General features: G+C 36.0%; 1 protein-coding gene and 1 long non-coding RNA gene across 2 annotated transcripts in view; one reads left to right on the top strand and one right to left on the bottom strand.

Moving 5' to 3' along the window:
• LOC138714990 (uncharacterized) overlaps positions 1 to 16329 on the bottom strand; it is a 182341-nt gene that overhangs the window by 116857 nt on the left and 49155 nt on the right. The window lies entirely within an intron of this gene.
• Positions 1 to 16329, top strand: part of LOC138714986 (ubiquinone biosynthesis O-methyltransferase, mitochondrial-like) — a 44049-nt gene that overhangs the window by 4460 nt on the left and 23260 nt on the right. Inside the window, exon 2 of the mRNA XM_069847337.1 lies at positions 13233 to 13318. Coding sequence (XP_069703438.1) covers positions 13245 to 13318 — 74 coding nt within the window. The 5' untranslated portion in view covers positions 13233 to 13244. The remainder of the gene's footprint in view (positions 1 to 13232; positions 13319 to 16329) is intronic.

Below are 16329 nucleotides of genomic sequence, written 5' to 3'. Positions count from 1 at the left end.
AGAAGTTTTGATTTTTGACAAATCCAGTTAAATTGAAATGTGCTTCATCCGACATAAGCAAATTGTTGATCTCAGCAACCATTTCTTGAAGTTGCGCACAGAATGCTATTCTCATCTGCTGATCAATTAGGCCTAACTCATGAACTTGCAGCTTATAATGATGGAATTTCAAATCTATTTTCAATATACGGTGAAGCGATCCCCGACTGATTTGCACTGTCATCGAATGTCGACGGGATGAGCATGCTGTGGACTTCGCTGCATTTCTGCTCGACCACGATTGACATTCTCAGGCGCTTGGAGGGTTCTTGGCCTACGTGACGATTTCTTGTTTTCCACTTTTCCATGTTCCCTCCAAGACTGGACCCATCACACAATTATCCACCTGTCAGGGACACGATGATGACAATGTCCTTGGCGAAAGAACGCTGAACCGCGATTACACTTCAGCGGTGGCGAAAATGTAATCGTGCGCCGAGCCACTGTGTAACCTGCAACATGCATAGCACCTATGGAGGGAGGCGGACACCCGAAGGGGAAGTGAAGCAACTGTCTGACTTATTAACGGATTTTCATTTTCCTTACGTCAAGCACTTAATTATAGTTTTATACAGTACTAATGTTTAGTACATGTAACGAAGAAAGAAATGAGCAATAAATTAACAATATCACAAACTAAAATTAACTGTCTTCAGAATGTCTCTGCGACAAAGTTTCAAAATCAGGAATTATGTCACTTACTGACAGTCGTAGTTGATCACGAAGATATTTGTCTGTCAGTCGTGATCTAAATTTGGTTTTTACTATTTTAATTGTTGAAAATAATTTTTCACAAACGTAAGTTGTAGCGAACATGGCTTCAACAGAGCAAGCGAAAGAACGAAGCTTCGGATATTTATTTTTTGGCAAATATTTGAAAGTTCAACATTTGTCAAGTCCTTACATCTAGCTTTCATTTGACATCACATAGTAAATCAGTGAGTTCAAATTGAAGAGCTAACCGCATTATTCGTACATCTGCTGAAAAAGGGTCGACGTACAGAGATGATGATGATGATGATGATGATGATGATGATAACAACAACACTTAACCTTTTAATGTTTCATCAGTAACATGTAGTATAATGCCGTTTTATATTATACAACCGTTTTCCTTTTAATACTTGTGAACAAATCATACATTTAATATTCTCATCATATTGACAGCAAAAAAATGCTTCCTCCCATCCTACTTGGAACTTTCGTACATGGTTTCGAGAGAGACATATGCCACTCGCAGGTCAGAGACAAATACAAATGGAACGAAGTTTGACTCCAGTGAGTGAGAGGGTGGGGGTTGACGGAGGTTAGAAGCAAGCGAAATGCACAGCTATCACTGCGAGCCACAATGTCTCGCAAGTCACGTTCTCGCCACGGATGCACTATTTAAACAAATAAAAGCTTCCACAACCTGAATGCGTATTTGAATGGACCACCGATTCATCGCAAATGAAATAGCAGACAGTCTAAATGTACCATACATTTTGTTCCACATTGTATTTCAAATTAGCACCAATAAAACCTATTGGTGAACATTATCTTAGCACATTGTTTGGGTGGCAATCGAAACAGGTTTATATTTGACAATTTATTTAACAAAGAAGATAATGAGATAAGTCACTTTCGTAAATGTATGTTCTACTCTATTTGTTTTAGGCACCTGACTATACAGGCCAATGTTTTGACTGAAGCATAGCAGTGCTCTGTACAAGTTCTTGCACCACTCTGAGTTGATGTGAACTAGAGAGCTGCAAAATAGGTTTTACAACCGGTTTTGATTCGACGGGTTAGAGAACATCCGTCAATGTCTAGCATCGGACCGAATTTCAACCGGTTATCTCAAACCCGGGCTGAATGGGTTCAGTCTTAAAAGTTAACTTGCTTTATAGCTTCACAGGAACCCAAGCCTGACGGCAGGCAGTTACGGGCGTGAGTCTTGTCTGATTTTCCGGTGTCTAATAAAATGCTATGCATAATTCGCAACTCAATTTTTTTTTTACAGCTTTGTGAGCTGAATAACTAGTAATGTAGCGTCCACACCTGTGGAGTAACGGTTAGCACGTCTAGCCGCGAAACCAGGTGGCCCGGGTTCGATTCCCGGTCGGGGCAAGTTACCTGGTTGAGATTTTTTCCGGGGTTTTTCCTCAACCCAATATGAGCAAATGCTGGATAACTTTCGGTGTTGGACCCCGGACTCATTTCACCGGCATTATCACCTTCATCTCATTCAGACGCTAAATAACCTAAGATGTTGATAAAGTGTCGTAAAATAACCAACTAAAATAAAAAAAGTAATGGAGCATTATTCATTTTGGCATGTGTAGACAACAAAACACGTAGTTATGGTATGTCTAATCACTTCAAGACAATGAGGTTCTCGTGAAGTGCAGTAAATACGTAATATACATAATTTAAACTACACTTATATTTCGTCAAAATATTAACATGTCTGAAATGACATAAAGAATTATGTATGTGAAATTACCTCTACATACATAGCTACTTCAGGTACACATTTATATTACTGATGACTAAAGATGAGGGGTTTGTGCGCAGCACAAAAAACACGTTGACTCGACAGGGAGCATAGGTGGACAGACAGGTGAACGACTACGACCAGTGCAACCAAAAGAAATGCAACTACACTACATCTGCCTACTTGCCGTCTTATCATAACAACACGAAACGAACACAGGCCTTCATAGTCCAATGCACTCAGTAGTGAACGGACGTAGTGAGCAGTAGTTACCTACAATGACGGAAACTAAGCAAACAAAGAATGTGACATTAAATACTTTGTTACGGAGATACAGCATCCAAGCAAACACAATTGTATGTACAGTATGTGAGTATGAAATTACAAAATTATGTACAACGTATTACGTAGAAAGACATTGTAACAGCAGAACATAAAGACAATATTGCACACGCTTTAAAGGTGGCGATTTCCTCAACATCAAAATCACTATGAAATGCAAAATCAGAATTTGTTAAGGATTTATGTGCGATGATGATTAAAGCAAATATTCCATTTGAGGATTTTTGGAAAAATATACCAAGCAGCGCGGCTCGAATCGAACAACTCTCCGTAGAGACTATCTGGTTTGGAAATATCCAAGGGCATAGCAATAATAAAAGAGGTGTCAGAAAAAAAAATCAAGAAAGGACCTGAAGGACCTTGCACACAGCGAATAAAGAATAAATAACAGAAAAATAAAAGCTAGTTAACAATTTGTAACAGGCTGAATAATGCAAAATCATCAGACGATAGGATAGTATAATTAACGTCCTGTGACGTTGAAAGAAGCTTTTCGCAGTTCAAAAACTGTTTGAGTGATCGACGATGACGATTGACATTCAATAATTTAAGAATGTCTGTAGTAGTGCAGTGCAATTCGGCTTGTGATGGCTCTGAAGCTATGGATGAATCATAAAGGCAAGTTTCTTCTTCTAACTATACTAATGTTTCTACATATCCCTCATATTTGTAAATTGTCATCTGCTAGATATTAAGGGAGTGTTACATTTCTCAGTTTTAGACTGTACTCTTTGCGTGGTTTGTTCACATCGGAAGTCAACACAGGCACTGGGCATACAGCTGTATAACGTCTATGCACACGTAACCTGACGACAAACCGCACAAATCCCTCATCTTTACTGATGACAGTGATAACTTCTGTAAGCAATCTCCCAATCTGCCACATATTTGAGCCCTCAAGCAGCGTTACCGCAATTACAGTGCGGTGGTCTTCCAATCAAGTAGGCCGTATATATATATATATATATATATATATATATATATATATATATATATATGTATTACTAAAAATAAGTAAAATGAAACTCAACTATAATCATATAAGAACCACAAATCGCCGACATTTGTCATTTTCAGTAGTCTACAAGTAAAGGAATGCAATATGTAATTACCAGGGAAAGGGATTTGGAGTATTATAAAGAATGGTGAAACGTAGTATAGGTATTCGTAGCTCAGTGACTGTCAAGCGAGCTGCATGGACGAGTACAGTCCAATTCATACAAACTTACACGCAACGAGCTGTAAACGTATTTCAGAATAAAGAAATATTATAGTTTAATGACATATAGTGGCCTACATACATAATCTGCATTTCACTTTGAACTACATGTGTTTTTCTTGGCAACGTAAACGATACCAATAAACAACATTACTAATATACATAATTAAATATCAATCTCTGCATCCTCGCGTGGAAATATTGATTGCTGATAGACTGTTGTCTTCTATATGGAACTCGCCTCTGAATTTGTAGAACCAAACGAAATGGCCTTTTCATTTAATGCTATGTTTTGTTGATGAAACAATTATTCTTGCTGTGCCTTGTTATAATAAACTGCAAATATCATTTTCAAATTTTCAAAATACAACTTTGCTCTGTTGCAAGGAAGGAAATTTTTTAACATGGAAAAACTCCGCTCTACATCTGCAGAGACAATTATTGGAGAATAAGCACTTGAAACAAGATACGTCAAGTAAATTCACATGTTGAATGAATGAATGACGTCATTGGGACACGTCTTTGTTAATACATCTGAAATCCGAATAAGAATACTGTACCCATCATTTTTAATCAAAACTCTGTCCATTTTTTCACCAACACGTTTTCCAACTTCACCTTCTACTGCACTCAGTTTATTTACAATAGTCCTCATAATATTTATTTGCTCAACTAGTTCTACTCCTGACTTTTCTAATCGAATAATGGCATCCGGTAAATATAAAAAATTTGACTTAATATCCGTGATTTCTTTCTCGATTGTTCTATCCTTTAGCAATTCCTGGCGTATTTGAATTGCAGCCGCGTTATCGAGATCGAAAGACTGGACCACTTTCTTCACAGATTGGAGGTGATGTGCGTAATAATTGCAAGCTTCTAACCTTGACCCCAAGCTCTTAAGAACTGGACATGGGAGAAGCTACAATTTAGGGAATTGTTTCCTGAATTTTGATACTCGATCTGGATATTTTACAAATATAGTCTTTCAATTTTGTATTGTCAGTTGGTTTCACTTTCGGCATTGTACCTGCACTTCATACTCTGAACTGCAAACCTGCATGTTGACGTTCTTATGCAACAACTGTCCCGTTCACCTGTTGTTGACGTGCAGAGATCTGCGAGTATGTAATGGAGGGGAGGACTTGGTATAAAAGGCTGTAAACAAATGGCTGTGTAGATGCCAATACTAGCTATTACTGCTCCAAATTCCGTTCCCTAGTAATTATATAAAAATCCCGGCTTTAAATTCATGACTATTCAAGTTTAACCCCATTTAAACATTATTTTCCAACATGAAACACAACAACACCAATGATATGGGTTGTACGTTGTTAGATTCAGACGCAACTGAGCTATTTTAAGGGGAGGTCCGGAGCTTCTAGGTGTTTGATTTCAATTTCCTGATTCATACACACAGAACTTCGACTAATTTAAAGATGTTTAAAACTCTTCGGTCACAGACTCTTTAAGCGTAACATCGAAATGCGATAAGGAGAGCGCGTAGAAATGTCATTTTTTTTAGATGCAGAGGTACAAGTTGGAACCACAGCACCCATTCTGCCGAATGACCTTGCTGACTGTGCCAGTCGACGAGCTATTTGTTGTCCTGTATGAATAAGTTGACGATAACGCTTTACTGTTTACTCCGTTCATATCATTGTTATGAAACATACAAATGGACCACAATACAGTCCGAGTGGATAATTTGTAGTGTGCCGCAAGCGAAATTTAAAAACCTTACATAGCCAGAACAAAGAAATTATTGCTGATATTTATGACTAGGGAGCGGATTTTTATGTGCTAAAAAATTTAAATATATTTATTTTTTTATATGCTAAAAGTACGAAAATATTTACTAAAAATAAAAAAAAATATTTTTTATAAATATGACAAAAATACCTTACTTAGCTTGAAAAAAAAAAATGTTAGAAGGTACTCACCAACCACACTTGAGTGCTAATAGTTGGCCGAGAATTGCAGTGAACAACAAAGGCCATCTCAAATTCTCCATCACAAATGCATGCCGATTATCTCTGAACAACGACTTTTACTGTGAAAACGAGCTTTCCACATCACAGGACGACAGATGTGCATATTTAAAGAGAGGAATGTCACAAACATAAACACCGTCAATTTCACCTTCAGGCACACCCTCCAATACTTGAGCAACTTTACACATTTTTTTATATCCACTGTTTTTCCCAAACACATTCTTGAATTTGTCCCTTAGTACTTGTACTTCTGGACCTGGTAGCGAGTCTAGTTTAATTTTCACGGCACGCACCTCCCTGTTTCAGATGACAGGTTTTTGGATGTTTCGAGTTTTTTATGGTGTCACACAAAAAGCTTAGATTTGCTAATAGGAAAACCAAATCGTTTTTTAAACAACCATCTTGCAGTATATCTTGAGGATATCGATTTACGAAGCCGATAACAGGGAATCACAACAAGACGTATTCCCTTACTTGATGGACATGAGCGAGAGGAGAGAGATTTGTTTAAATTAAATAATGTTCAAATAACCGAGCTCTTATCTGTTGTGTTTCACAAACAAAGCGTGGAATGAAATCATCTTCAGCAACAATAAACATTCCTAATTATGTGTTGCGAGATCTCTCCTTCTTGTCCTTGTTAATTTATTCTCTAACAATAACACTGATATGCTGCCTAGCAGTTCTCAGAACTTGAGGCGATACTATTACAAAAATGGATCACGGATACACCACACAGCGCTTAAAAACACGAAGCAACCAAGAATTCTTAAAAAGATAACGTAGTTCTGAGTGACATAATTGATTTAGTTTTAAAATGTTTAAAAGTTCTTGTAAAAAATTATTTAAGTAAAAAACTCCAAGATTTATGTGTTTATAATAGATTTCCTGAAAATATGTATTTACATAATCTTTTTTGTGAAAATATGTGTTTTTATGTGAAATAAAATTCGGGTTTTAAACTTGAAACTTCATGTTCGGAATTTTTAACTTTGTTAATTGTGTTTTACCACACGCAAAAATAATATTTAATTACATAGAAATCCGCTCCTTATTTATGACTTAAAGGAGCGAGAGGCGAAAAATAGGTATGAATTGTGTCGAATCGTGTTCCCAAACGTTCATAACAAACACTCAGAAAGTACAAGAAGAATTTGCGGAAGTAACAGGAATCTTCGACACGTCTGATTTTAAGAATGTTAAACCGAAAGAGACAGAAATAATATCATTCAACACACCAGGCAAGAAACCTCATATTACAGAAGGATTAATGAAAATAGATGAATATGAGAATTTAGTTAATTGATTTAATTCACTCGTACCATGTGTTTACAAGGAATGGTAATCCTTGGACAATGAGGCGGACTCTGAGCAATAGTTCACGAGTGAAGTAGTCGATTCGATTCTTGTGTTGTTTAGTGTCAGTCTGATAATTGTCGAGCGTGATGGATGAATTTTTTTCACCGTGGTAATTCGTACACCTGTCGTATCTGCCGTTAACTGATTCAAATTTTTATTTATTAAGACGCACCCATTATCAACTACGGAACGCAGAAAATGTGTAACTTTTTCATCATATTCATAGTAGTGTCAGCAATTTCCGTCCTGTTTCTTTGTGGCTGTCTTTTGAAACGAAGGACCAGGATTTCAATTTCACTTTTCGTTTTTTGCCTCCTGAACTTCACCATCACAAGGAAAGGGACGGGTGAGAAATTGATCATTTTTGGTAAAAAATAAAATTTTATTTATTTTTTATATAAAATGAAGCTACACTTTACACTTTGACAAAAATTTAGAACCCTATGGCGGCTGTGTCCTTAAAAAGACGGCGGTCATTAAGTTTAAAATTTACACAAACTTTAAAACATATTTTTCCCGTACTTTTTGCCCACTTCTCTGCATTCATATTGCTAAGAATTCCACACATTTTACGCTAGGCTGCTACAGTTTTTCTGGCCTGTTCTTTAGAGTATACTTAACAAAGTTATGTTCGCATTTTTTAAAAAAAGAAAATATTTTTTGAATAAACATAGAATGTTTGTTTGCGTTATGCAAATTGTATAAATTTCAATACCAACAGCTTGATTTTTTCTGTTATTTTTACAAGGTAAAATTAAAAAATGTGAGAACATAGCAAAAATATTGTAAAAAAAGACATGATGCTTACAATTTGGGGGAGATGAAAAATTTCGAAAATGTGCAAATTATTATTATTATTATTATTATTATTATTATTATTATTATTATTATTATATTTTATTTTTAATATAAATGAAACATTTTTGTCCCACTACACCACTTTAGGGATAAATCGGACAAAATAATACCATATTCGTGTCCTGTGATCCCAAAGATCCCGAGATATCAACTTTTGTCGAGATCGGACGACATGAGATTTCTCACTCCCTTCTGCCTTTTCACCTTACGAGACGATATTTAAAAAAAATCTAAAAAGTTTAACCAAAAGTGTAGAGAGTAACCTTCATTTTACATTTTAAGTCTACGTTGGCTAGTTCAAAATACTTGAGTGAATTTTTAAAACCGTCAACTCCTTCCTCTCTTCTATCTACTCCGTTAGGGGATAAAAAAAACCTCAAAAGTTATTTGAAGGAAGTACATGAAGTTCAATTTTTTTTACGTTTTTTTACGTTATAGAAACAATTCTGAGAGATGAGATGAATAATTTAACGATCAGCCCAACCCAATTTTATAAAGTAGCTTTTGTTTCAGATTTAAAGGCTGCATGTCTGCTGGTTCAAAAAATAAATCAGTAGGCCTATAATTATTTTGATCATTACGAACTCCCATTTCCCATCCCTTAATGTTCGTATTTCGTAAAACGCCGTCTTATCTTTTGACTAAGGATTAACAGGAACCTACACACAGGGTTTAAGGAGATTTAAGGTGATTAGTCGGTTAATCTATTAGTTATAGAATAGTTTATTATATACATAAATTGTCTTCATGCTTTATAGTAACGAAGAAAAGATTATGCAGCGGGGACTAAAATTATCTCGAAAACGGTGTGCCGGGAACTGGTCCCTTTTCATATGCATGCACACATATAGACTACTGTAGTTCTCTATAGTAAGCAATATTTTCTTAGTTTTTGGAGGTGACTGTCCAGAGTCGAATACTCGGGCCTGTGTGTTTACTCTTATGGTCTATCCATTACAGCTGCAGCTTGTTTGCGACAATATAACAATTAACAACCGATCTTGTAGCGGTGGACAACTCGCTGTGGTGTTCAGATTAAAAAAATCCACCTGCCGAAATCCCTGGCGCCTACTATATGGCATTCAAAACAAATTGCAAGCAGTGTATCGCGTGAGATTGAATCATTAACAAGTCTGTTGTGAGCTACACCTTATCTATAAATGTGTGATATATTAAAGTAAGTTGTGAAAGTAACAATTTTGTGTATGTAGCCTATGGGTTGACCCGTGTGTTTATTCAACAGTCACTGAAGGGATACTGTTAACATAAAAACAAGGTAGCGTTTAATATGCTTCATTACTATTCAATACATCACATTCACTTAATTACCACTAATAATAATATAGTAATAATAATAATAATAATAATAATAATAATAATAATAATAATAATAACAATAATAATTAGACTTCGTGGAATTGCCACGAGAATTGCAAGGTTTACTGTGCACGCGGTATAGACTGTATGAGAATGGGGCGTGCAAAGGATGGAGTATGCCTCTGATGTAAACACTGAGCAGTATACTGCGGTTACAATAAAACCTGTATCCTGCTTTCAAGAAATGTAATGAATGATCATTGAAGTAGGAAATGTCTAAACATGTAAATACACAATTGTTTTATAGTGAGATATATTAACTCTTAAAATTTAATGTAAGATACATCATCCTTGAATATGTGCATTGCAGTGAAGAGTTACGTACATTTTGAGCGACTGCAAAGTATCCTCCTCCGATGGTCACTTAAAAAGTTTTTATTTTGGGAAAATGTACGTTCAACATCGCACGATGTAATACGTACATATTTGAAGAACGGAAAGTCACTACTTTTTAGTAAACCAACTTCAGATGTCTTGTCGTGACCTGATGGTACATCATTTATAATACGAAGTTGTGAATAGGCAGAATTTTTAGTAATAATGTTTCTCAACTTACATTTCACTATTTCTGAAATTAGTGAATTGTTATTTTGGATAACGGTTTGTGATACTTTATCCACTATATTAAGGGCTTCTGAGAGTTGTAGTTTAGACGATTCTAACAGGATGATGCTTTTGGACGAGATTTTAAAATTAGAATCAATGAACAGAATATCTTCTAATAGCTGTTCAGAAGGCAATGATTTTACAGCTGCAACAGCGGAACTGTCTGTGTTATCCAATGCATCAATTACCTCCATTATTTTGCCGTAATGTTCTGCATAATAATTAACAGCATCCAGCATTTTCCCCAACGGGTCAAAACTGGCTGCGGGGGTAAGGGTATTCCAGGGGCAATTATTTGGAACAGCAACGCTCTCATTGTAGTATGTTTGATTGAATTCTTGTCTGCACTGAACAAATGTTAAGCTTTGACTATTCCAACCACAGTAATGCAAAAACAAGTGCTTACATAGGTATACATTAGCTGTAGCTGCTCTATCTATTTGGACCGGTCACAACTCTTAACATGAACTGCTTATACTACGAGACCGGGCGGTCGCTCACCTCCTCTATACTACCGTACATCGGCAACCTGATTGCATGCTGCGTGTGGCAATTCAACGAAGTCTAATAATAATAATAATAATAATAATAATAATAATAATAATAATAATAATAATAATAATAATAATAATAATAATAAAGTAAAGTAATCTTAATTTTTTGTAGATGCCATGGATGTGTTGTGTTCTGGGTTGTGTATCAAATTATAAATCACAGAAAACTCCACCGGTTTAAACTTTTTCATTTCCGAAGGATCCATTTCGAAGGCATAAGTGTTCGAAGTATATTCACAGAGAAAACTTTGTGCCCGGAAATTCTGCAGTTGTGTGTACAGTGAAACCTCTCATTTACGGACATCGTAGGGACATAACAATTTGTCTGCATCTGGGAGGTGTCCTTTATTGGGAGGGAGGCTCCCCAATCTAACAGTAAATTTATAATATGCATTATATATTTCATCACGCTTTAAATTAAATATATTACTGTAGTTTAATTCTAAATACAGTATACTGTACTACAGTAAATTCTTTGCAACTTTGAACTACAGTAGATAAGACCGAAAAAGGAAAATACAGTACTGTGCCATGCAATTTTATTCTAGGCCTACAGTTATGCAGTACTGCAGTTTACAGTTTTCAACTTAACCTTTACGTTCAGGTGCTCTCGAAACAGAACAACTGACTGAAGTGAAGAGAATAATCCTACTAACCCTATCATGTTTCGAATACAATTTGATGATCGCGGAAACCTTGGACCCATCAGACAGGTTAAATTTTATGATTTTGTTTATCCACTCGCTTCCAGCTAACAAGGGGTAGAGGGCTGGACTAGTGGTAGCTTACGAGACCTTACTATCTTCTTTCATATTAAGGAATTTCTGTACAGTTCTCAAAACTAAATTTTCCATTTTTGTAACCTATTAGGTCTTCAAATCCAAGTTCAGTCCGCAGTCAGGAGGTAAAGCAAGCTTTAGGACTGTGAAACAGCTGTCCGTGTCTGAGAGTGTCTGTAAACGAGGGTTAAATTTATCATTATTTCTATATTATTTCAGTTGGGACATAAAAATTTGTCCGTATATGAGGAGTGTCCGTATATTGGGGGTGTCCGTAAGGAGAGGTTTCATTGTGTTAATCATTTTAGTGACTAGTTTATTATTCGAGAACATAAAGCAACTAGTGACGACGGTACAGTTTTGATAGTTACCAGGGACAGACCTAAACTAATTTACGATGCTTATCCATCAGTTTTTGAAAACCAGCCTTCGTACCTGACCACCATAGGCAGAGAGAGAACCGTTTCCTTGGGGGGGGGGGGCAAAGCAAAACCATAGAATCTCCATATAACGGGGTTATGGGGGACATCATTTACCTCCTTCCGTGTTATAGCTTGACCGTGGTACAGTATATCGGAATATGATCATTTAATAAAGATATTTTCGGGAGGCATGTTTCTTACAGTGTTACATCCATATACGAGATTTTTCGAACCGAGCTGTATAGGGTTTGAACTGTTGTAGGTCTACTACAAATAATTATAATAGGGTATAACTTAAAATAATCTCCCTCTTTTTCTCGTACAGATACACATGCATACATCAATAAAACTACGTAACAGTGCTAACAGAAACTTTTTATATGAAGTTTATCTTCCTGAAGATATATTATGAAATATAATTTCTAATTATTTATTTAATCTCGTCTTTAAGTTTACACATTATACCGGGATCACTTTTCTTCTTTCTGCATTGTTGTACAGTAGGCTATATTATTCATATTTCTCCAAGTGGCGGCATGAACATCTCCAGACTTCTAACACAAGAGTACAGGCTGTTACAAAAAAAAATACAGTGTTTCCATTCCTCAAATGAGGTATAGGAATTCTTTTTTTTTTCTTCCTCGCTGTTATTTTTACTTTTTTTAACATCTTTGGTCATATCGCCAGTTTTTTATTTTATTTTAGTCGGTTATTCAAAGACGCTGTATCAACTACTAGGTTATTTAGCGTCGATGAGGTTGGTGATAGCGAGATGATATAATGTGGGTTTTCATTATTTACCCCCGAAGTCTTCAATTTGTAAACACCCATGTCATGAGGGGACGTGAAACGTAATTGCTCATTGTTCAATTCTGCGGATGTACAGATACTCCCTGATTTTATCGCAAGTTCTGAAACGCATATACATGAAATCTGTTGTTTCAATTGTATTATTTCTTATAAAACATACTAGAAAAACTACAGATTTAAACGAAAATTTGATTTGACTAATTTCATGTCTTTAGAAAGAGATTATCGACAAAATACTTTGATTTTTGTCAATATTAATTCAGTGGACATAATTTTTTATGCGGACAGGCAAACTGACGGGAAAATCAAAGACCATACACTGATTAGGGTCATGCGAATGAACAAAATCTTATTCTTGTAAATATTACGTGTAATTAATATAGGATGTTTTCTTTTACAGTCGTTCCAAATCATGGGAAATGACATCTGCTCTCGAGTGCTTCAGTTCTTCTTTTGGCCATTATTTGCACTGTTACGCTGGCTAAGGTAATATCATGTGATTAAATGAAAAAGAAAATCCGATTTCAAAATTATCACAATACCTATATAGACAGGGCCGCCTATAGGGAGGTCCGGGCGCAAGGGAGGCCGCCCCGATTATATATATATATATATATATATATATAACTTATATTTAGGGACAGGAAGACATAAAATATTCACAAAACTTTTTTTGCATGAAAGAAGAATTCTGCTTAATAATATTATGTTATTGAAATAGTGATTATGTTTTCGACAAGTTATAACTGTAGGGACTGTATTCAGCCCCAAGGCGTAAGGAGACAAGGTTAGTTGTTCATCGACTATATAGACGTGACGTGATGTTTGGTGCGTGATGATGACGAGAGACCTGCGCTATAGAGCGGCCTTGAATCAGCTGATCACTAGTAGAGCAGTGATCTAGTGAGTGGGGGCGAATGGGAGTGATTTCTCACTATGAAGTGCGAGCAATCAACTGTTTTGAATTAATATTGGATAATGTAATCTTATGGGTTCATTGACAGTGCAGAGAAAAAAACAGAACTCAGAAGAATATATTATGATGAAATCAGTTGAATTTGGAAGTAAAAATATTTAACTTAAATATTACCGGTATAATGTAATTTTCACTTGGCAGCATATATAATAAAGGCGGTATTTGTAGGCCTGCATTGTTACATTAACCATAATAATTCTAGCCTCACCTTCCATTTTATTCACACGTTTCACAGTTATTAGTATGGTTAAACGACTATTAAATAGGTAAATATTAGTGGTTATTCTCCAGGAAAGCTACATCTAAGAAGGCAAAATTTTCTTTAGCTTATCTGGCTTTTGTGAAATGTATATAATGATAAACACGTGGCTTTAGTTTGCAAGTACAAATACTTTCAAATTAAAAATCTTTTAACGTTTGCCAGCATATTCTAGTTCGTTTTCTTCTGTTATTTAACGACGCTGTATTAACTATGTGGTTATTTAGTGTCGATGGAATTGGTGATGACATGGTATTTGCCGAGATGAGATCGAGGATTCGCCATAAGTTACCTAACATTCGCCTTACGGTTGAAAAAAAAATCTGGGAAAAAACCCGAACCAGGTAATGAGCCCAAGCGGGAATCGAACCCACTCCTGAGCGCAACTCGGAACAGTAGGCAAAAATGCTACCGCCTGAGCTACGCCGGTGGCCCCCTACTTGTTACTAGGTCTAATTAATTTTTATTGGAATGAAAAAAATTCCGACTTTTTATCATTACGCTTCTGCAATTCCACCATGCTGACAAGTGAAATTTTTGCCTCATTGGTGAGCCACCATAACATTTTTAAAGCCCCGCTAATCTGCTAATTACCAACGTAACATGCGAGAGGTCCAGGATGAATTAATAGAAAAATGGTGGTTTCCCTAGTATTGCTTTCATGGACCTCTAGAGTGTTATATTTGAAACAAGAAGGGCAGAAGGGCTATAGCTACACTATAGCTAACTATCGAATGATTTTTATGTTGAAAGTGTTTGAAGCTGCAAAGTAAAACCACTGTTTATGAATATATTCATATCACAGGAGTCATAAATTGGCAATTCTTCATAAAAACTACTCTTGCCCAATTTTTATAACCCCTACGAAGTTGTTCAACTTAGCACTGAAATTTCAATGTTTTCCTTCATCACAAATCATTACAATTTTAAATAGAACAAAAATCCATGTAATATCAAGCAGTTCAAAAATTACTCAACAGGTGGCAGAAGACTGCAAGTAAGACATTGAGCTGTATGTTGAAATCACTTAGGAAATAGTGATACGTTACAGTTGCTTATGGTGCAGTGAGTGAATCACCTCTTGATCACTGTTTCACTGGTTAATGAACAGTTCACTCATTGGAGTGAAAGTGATTTTTTAATCACCGGTGAAAAATCGCTGCTAGTGATTTTTCCTTCCATCTCTATGGACAATATTCCAATGGAATGGTATGAATGGAAGACATTAGAGAATGGGAGGCTGCAAAAAGCTTTAGAGGAAGGGACACAGAATTATTTCATCACTTATCTGCTGAAGATGATGCCAACATTTACTCAGCACTGCTGTATTAAAAAGAATCGAGCTAAATGTTACAGACATGAAAGACAATATTAAAGCTTCAAATGAAACGGCTATGATGCATGTGGATTTTGCTGAAAATTATACTTGCACATCACAAGACGAAGTTCAGAGTGCACATTGGTGTCAAATTCAGGTCAGTCTCTTCACAGTTCTACTCTGGCAGTCAGGTGATATGAAATGCTTAGTTATTGTCTCTGATAATCTTACATGTTCCAAAGAAACAGTAATACCATATCTGGACAGAATACTTCAAGAAGTCAAACCTGCCACAGAAAGAATTGAAATATGGTCTGTTGGTCCATCATCGCAATTAAAAAATAAATAGATCTACATTGTTTCAACTCTGAAGACACTGCCAAATAAGTGTACAACAAACATATACTGGAATTATTTTGCAACGGCCCATGGAAAGGGACCAGTCGATGGAATTGGTGGGGCGTTGAAAAGACATGTGTGGACTGAAGTACAGTACGACAGAGGAGTGCTGTCGTCTACGATGCACAATGTTTTGTCACTGCTGCAAAAGACTAATTCCCGGTCTTTGGTAGACTCAGTTAACTCTCAGTTACTTAACTGCTCTTATAAATTTAACTGCACTGATAACTTTCATGAGTTTCCGGAAAGTTAAATGTAGATTTATCAGCGCTTGTAACTAACAGTTGAGGTAACTTCAAGTTCAGTATCTATTGTCGTCCATAGATGTCTCCACTAGTATTTTGTTAGTGATTTTTTAGTTATTTATAGTTACTTTTGTTTGCAGAAGTTTTCAACAGTAATATGGTTGACAAGTACACACTGAGCTCTGTACAGGTAGGTGTAAGGCTTTTTAATTAAGGAACCGTGTGATAAACGATAGTGTACATGTACACTTCCATCTCAATCGTAATATGATTAAAAAGGCAATAATTGTTGGTATTTGG

The sequence above is a fragment of the Periplaneta americana genome, chromosome 15 (assembly GCF_040183065.1).
Source record: "Periplaneta americana isolate PAMFEO1 chromosome 15, P.americana_PAMFEO1_priV1, whole genome shotgun sequence".
NCBI lineage: Eukaryota > Metazoa > Arthropoda > Insecta > Blattodea > Blattidae > Periplaneta > Periplaneta americana.
Note: the sequence above shows the minus strand (reverse complement) of the source record. Positions and strands in the feature narration are given on the sequence as shown.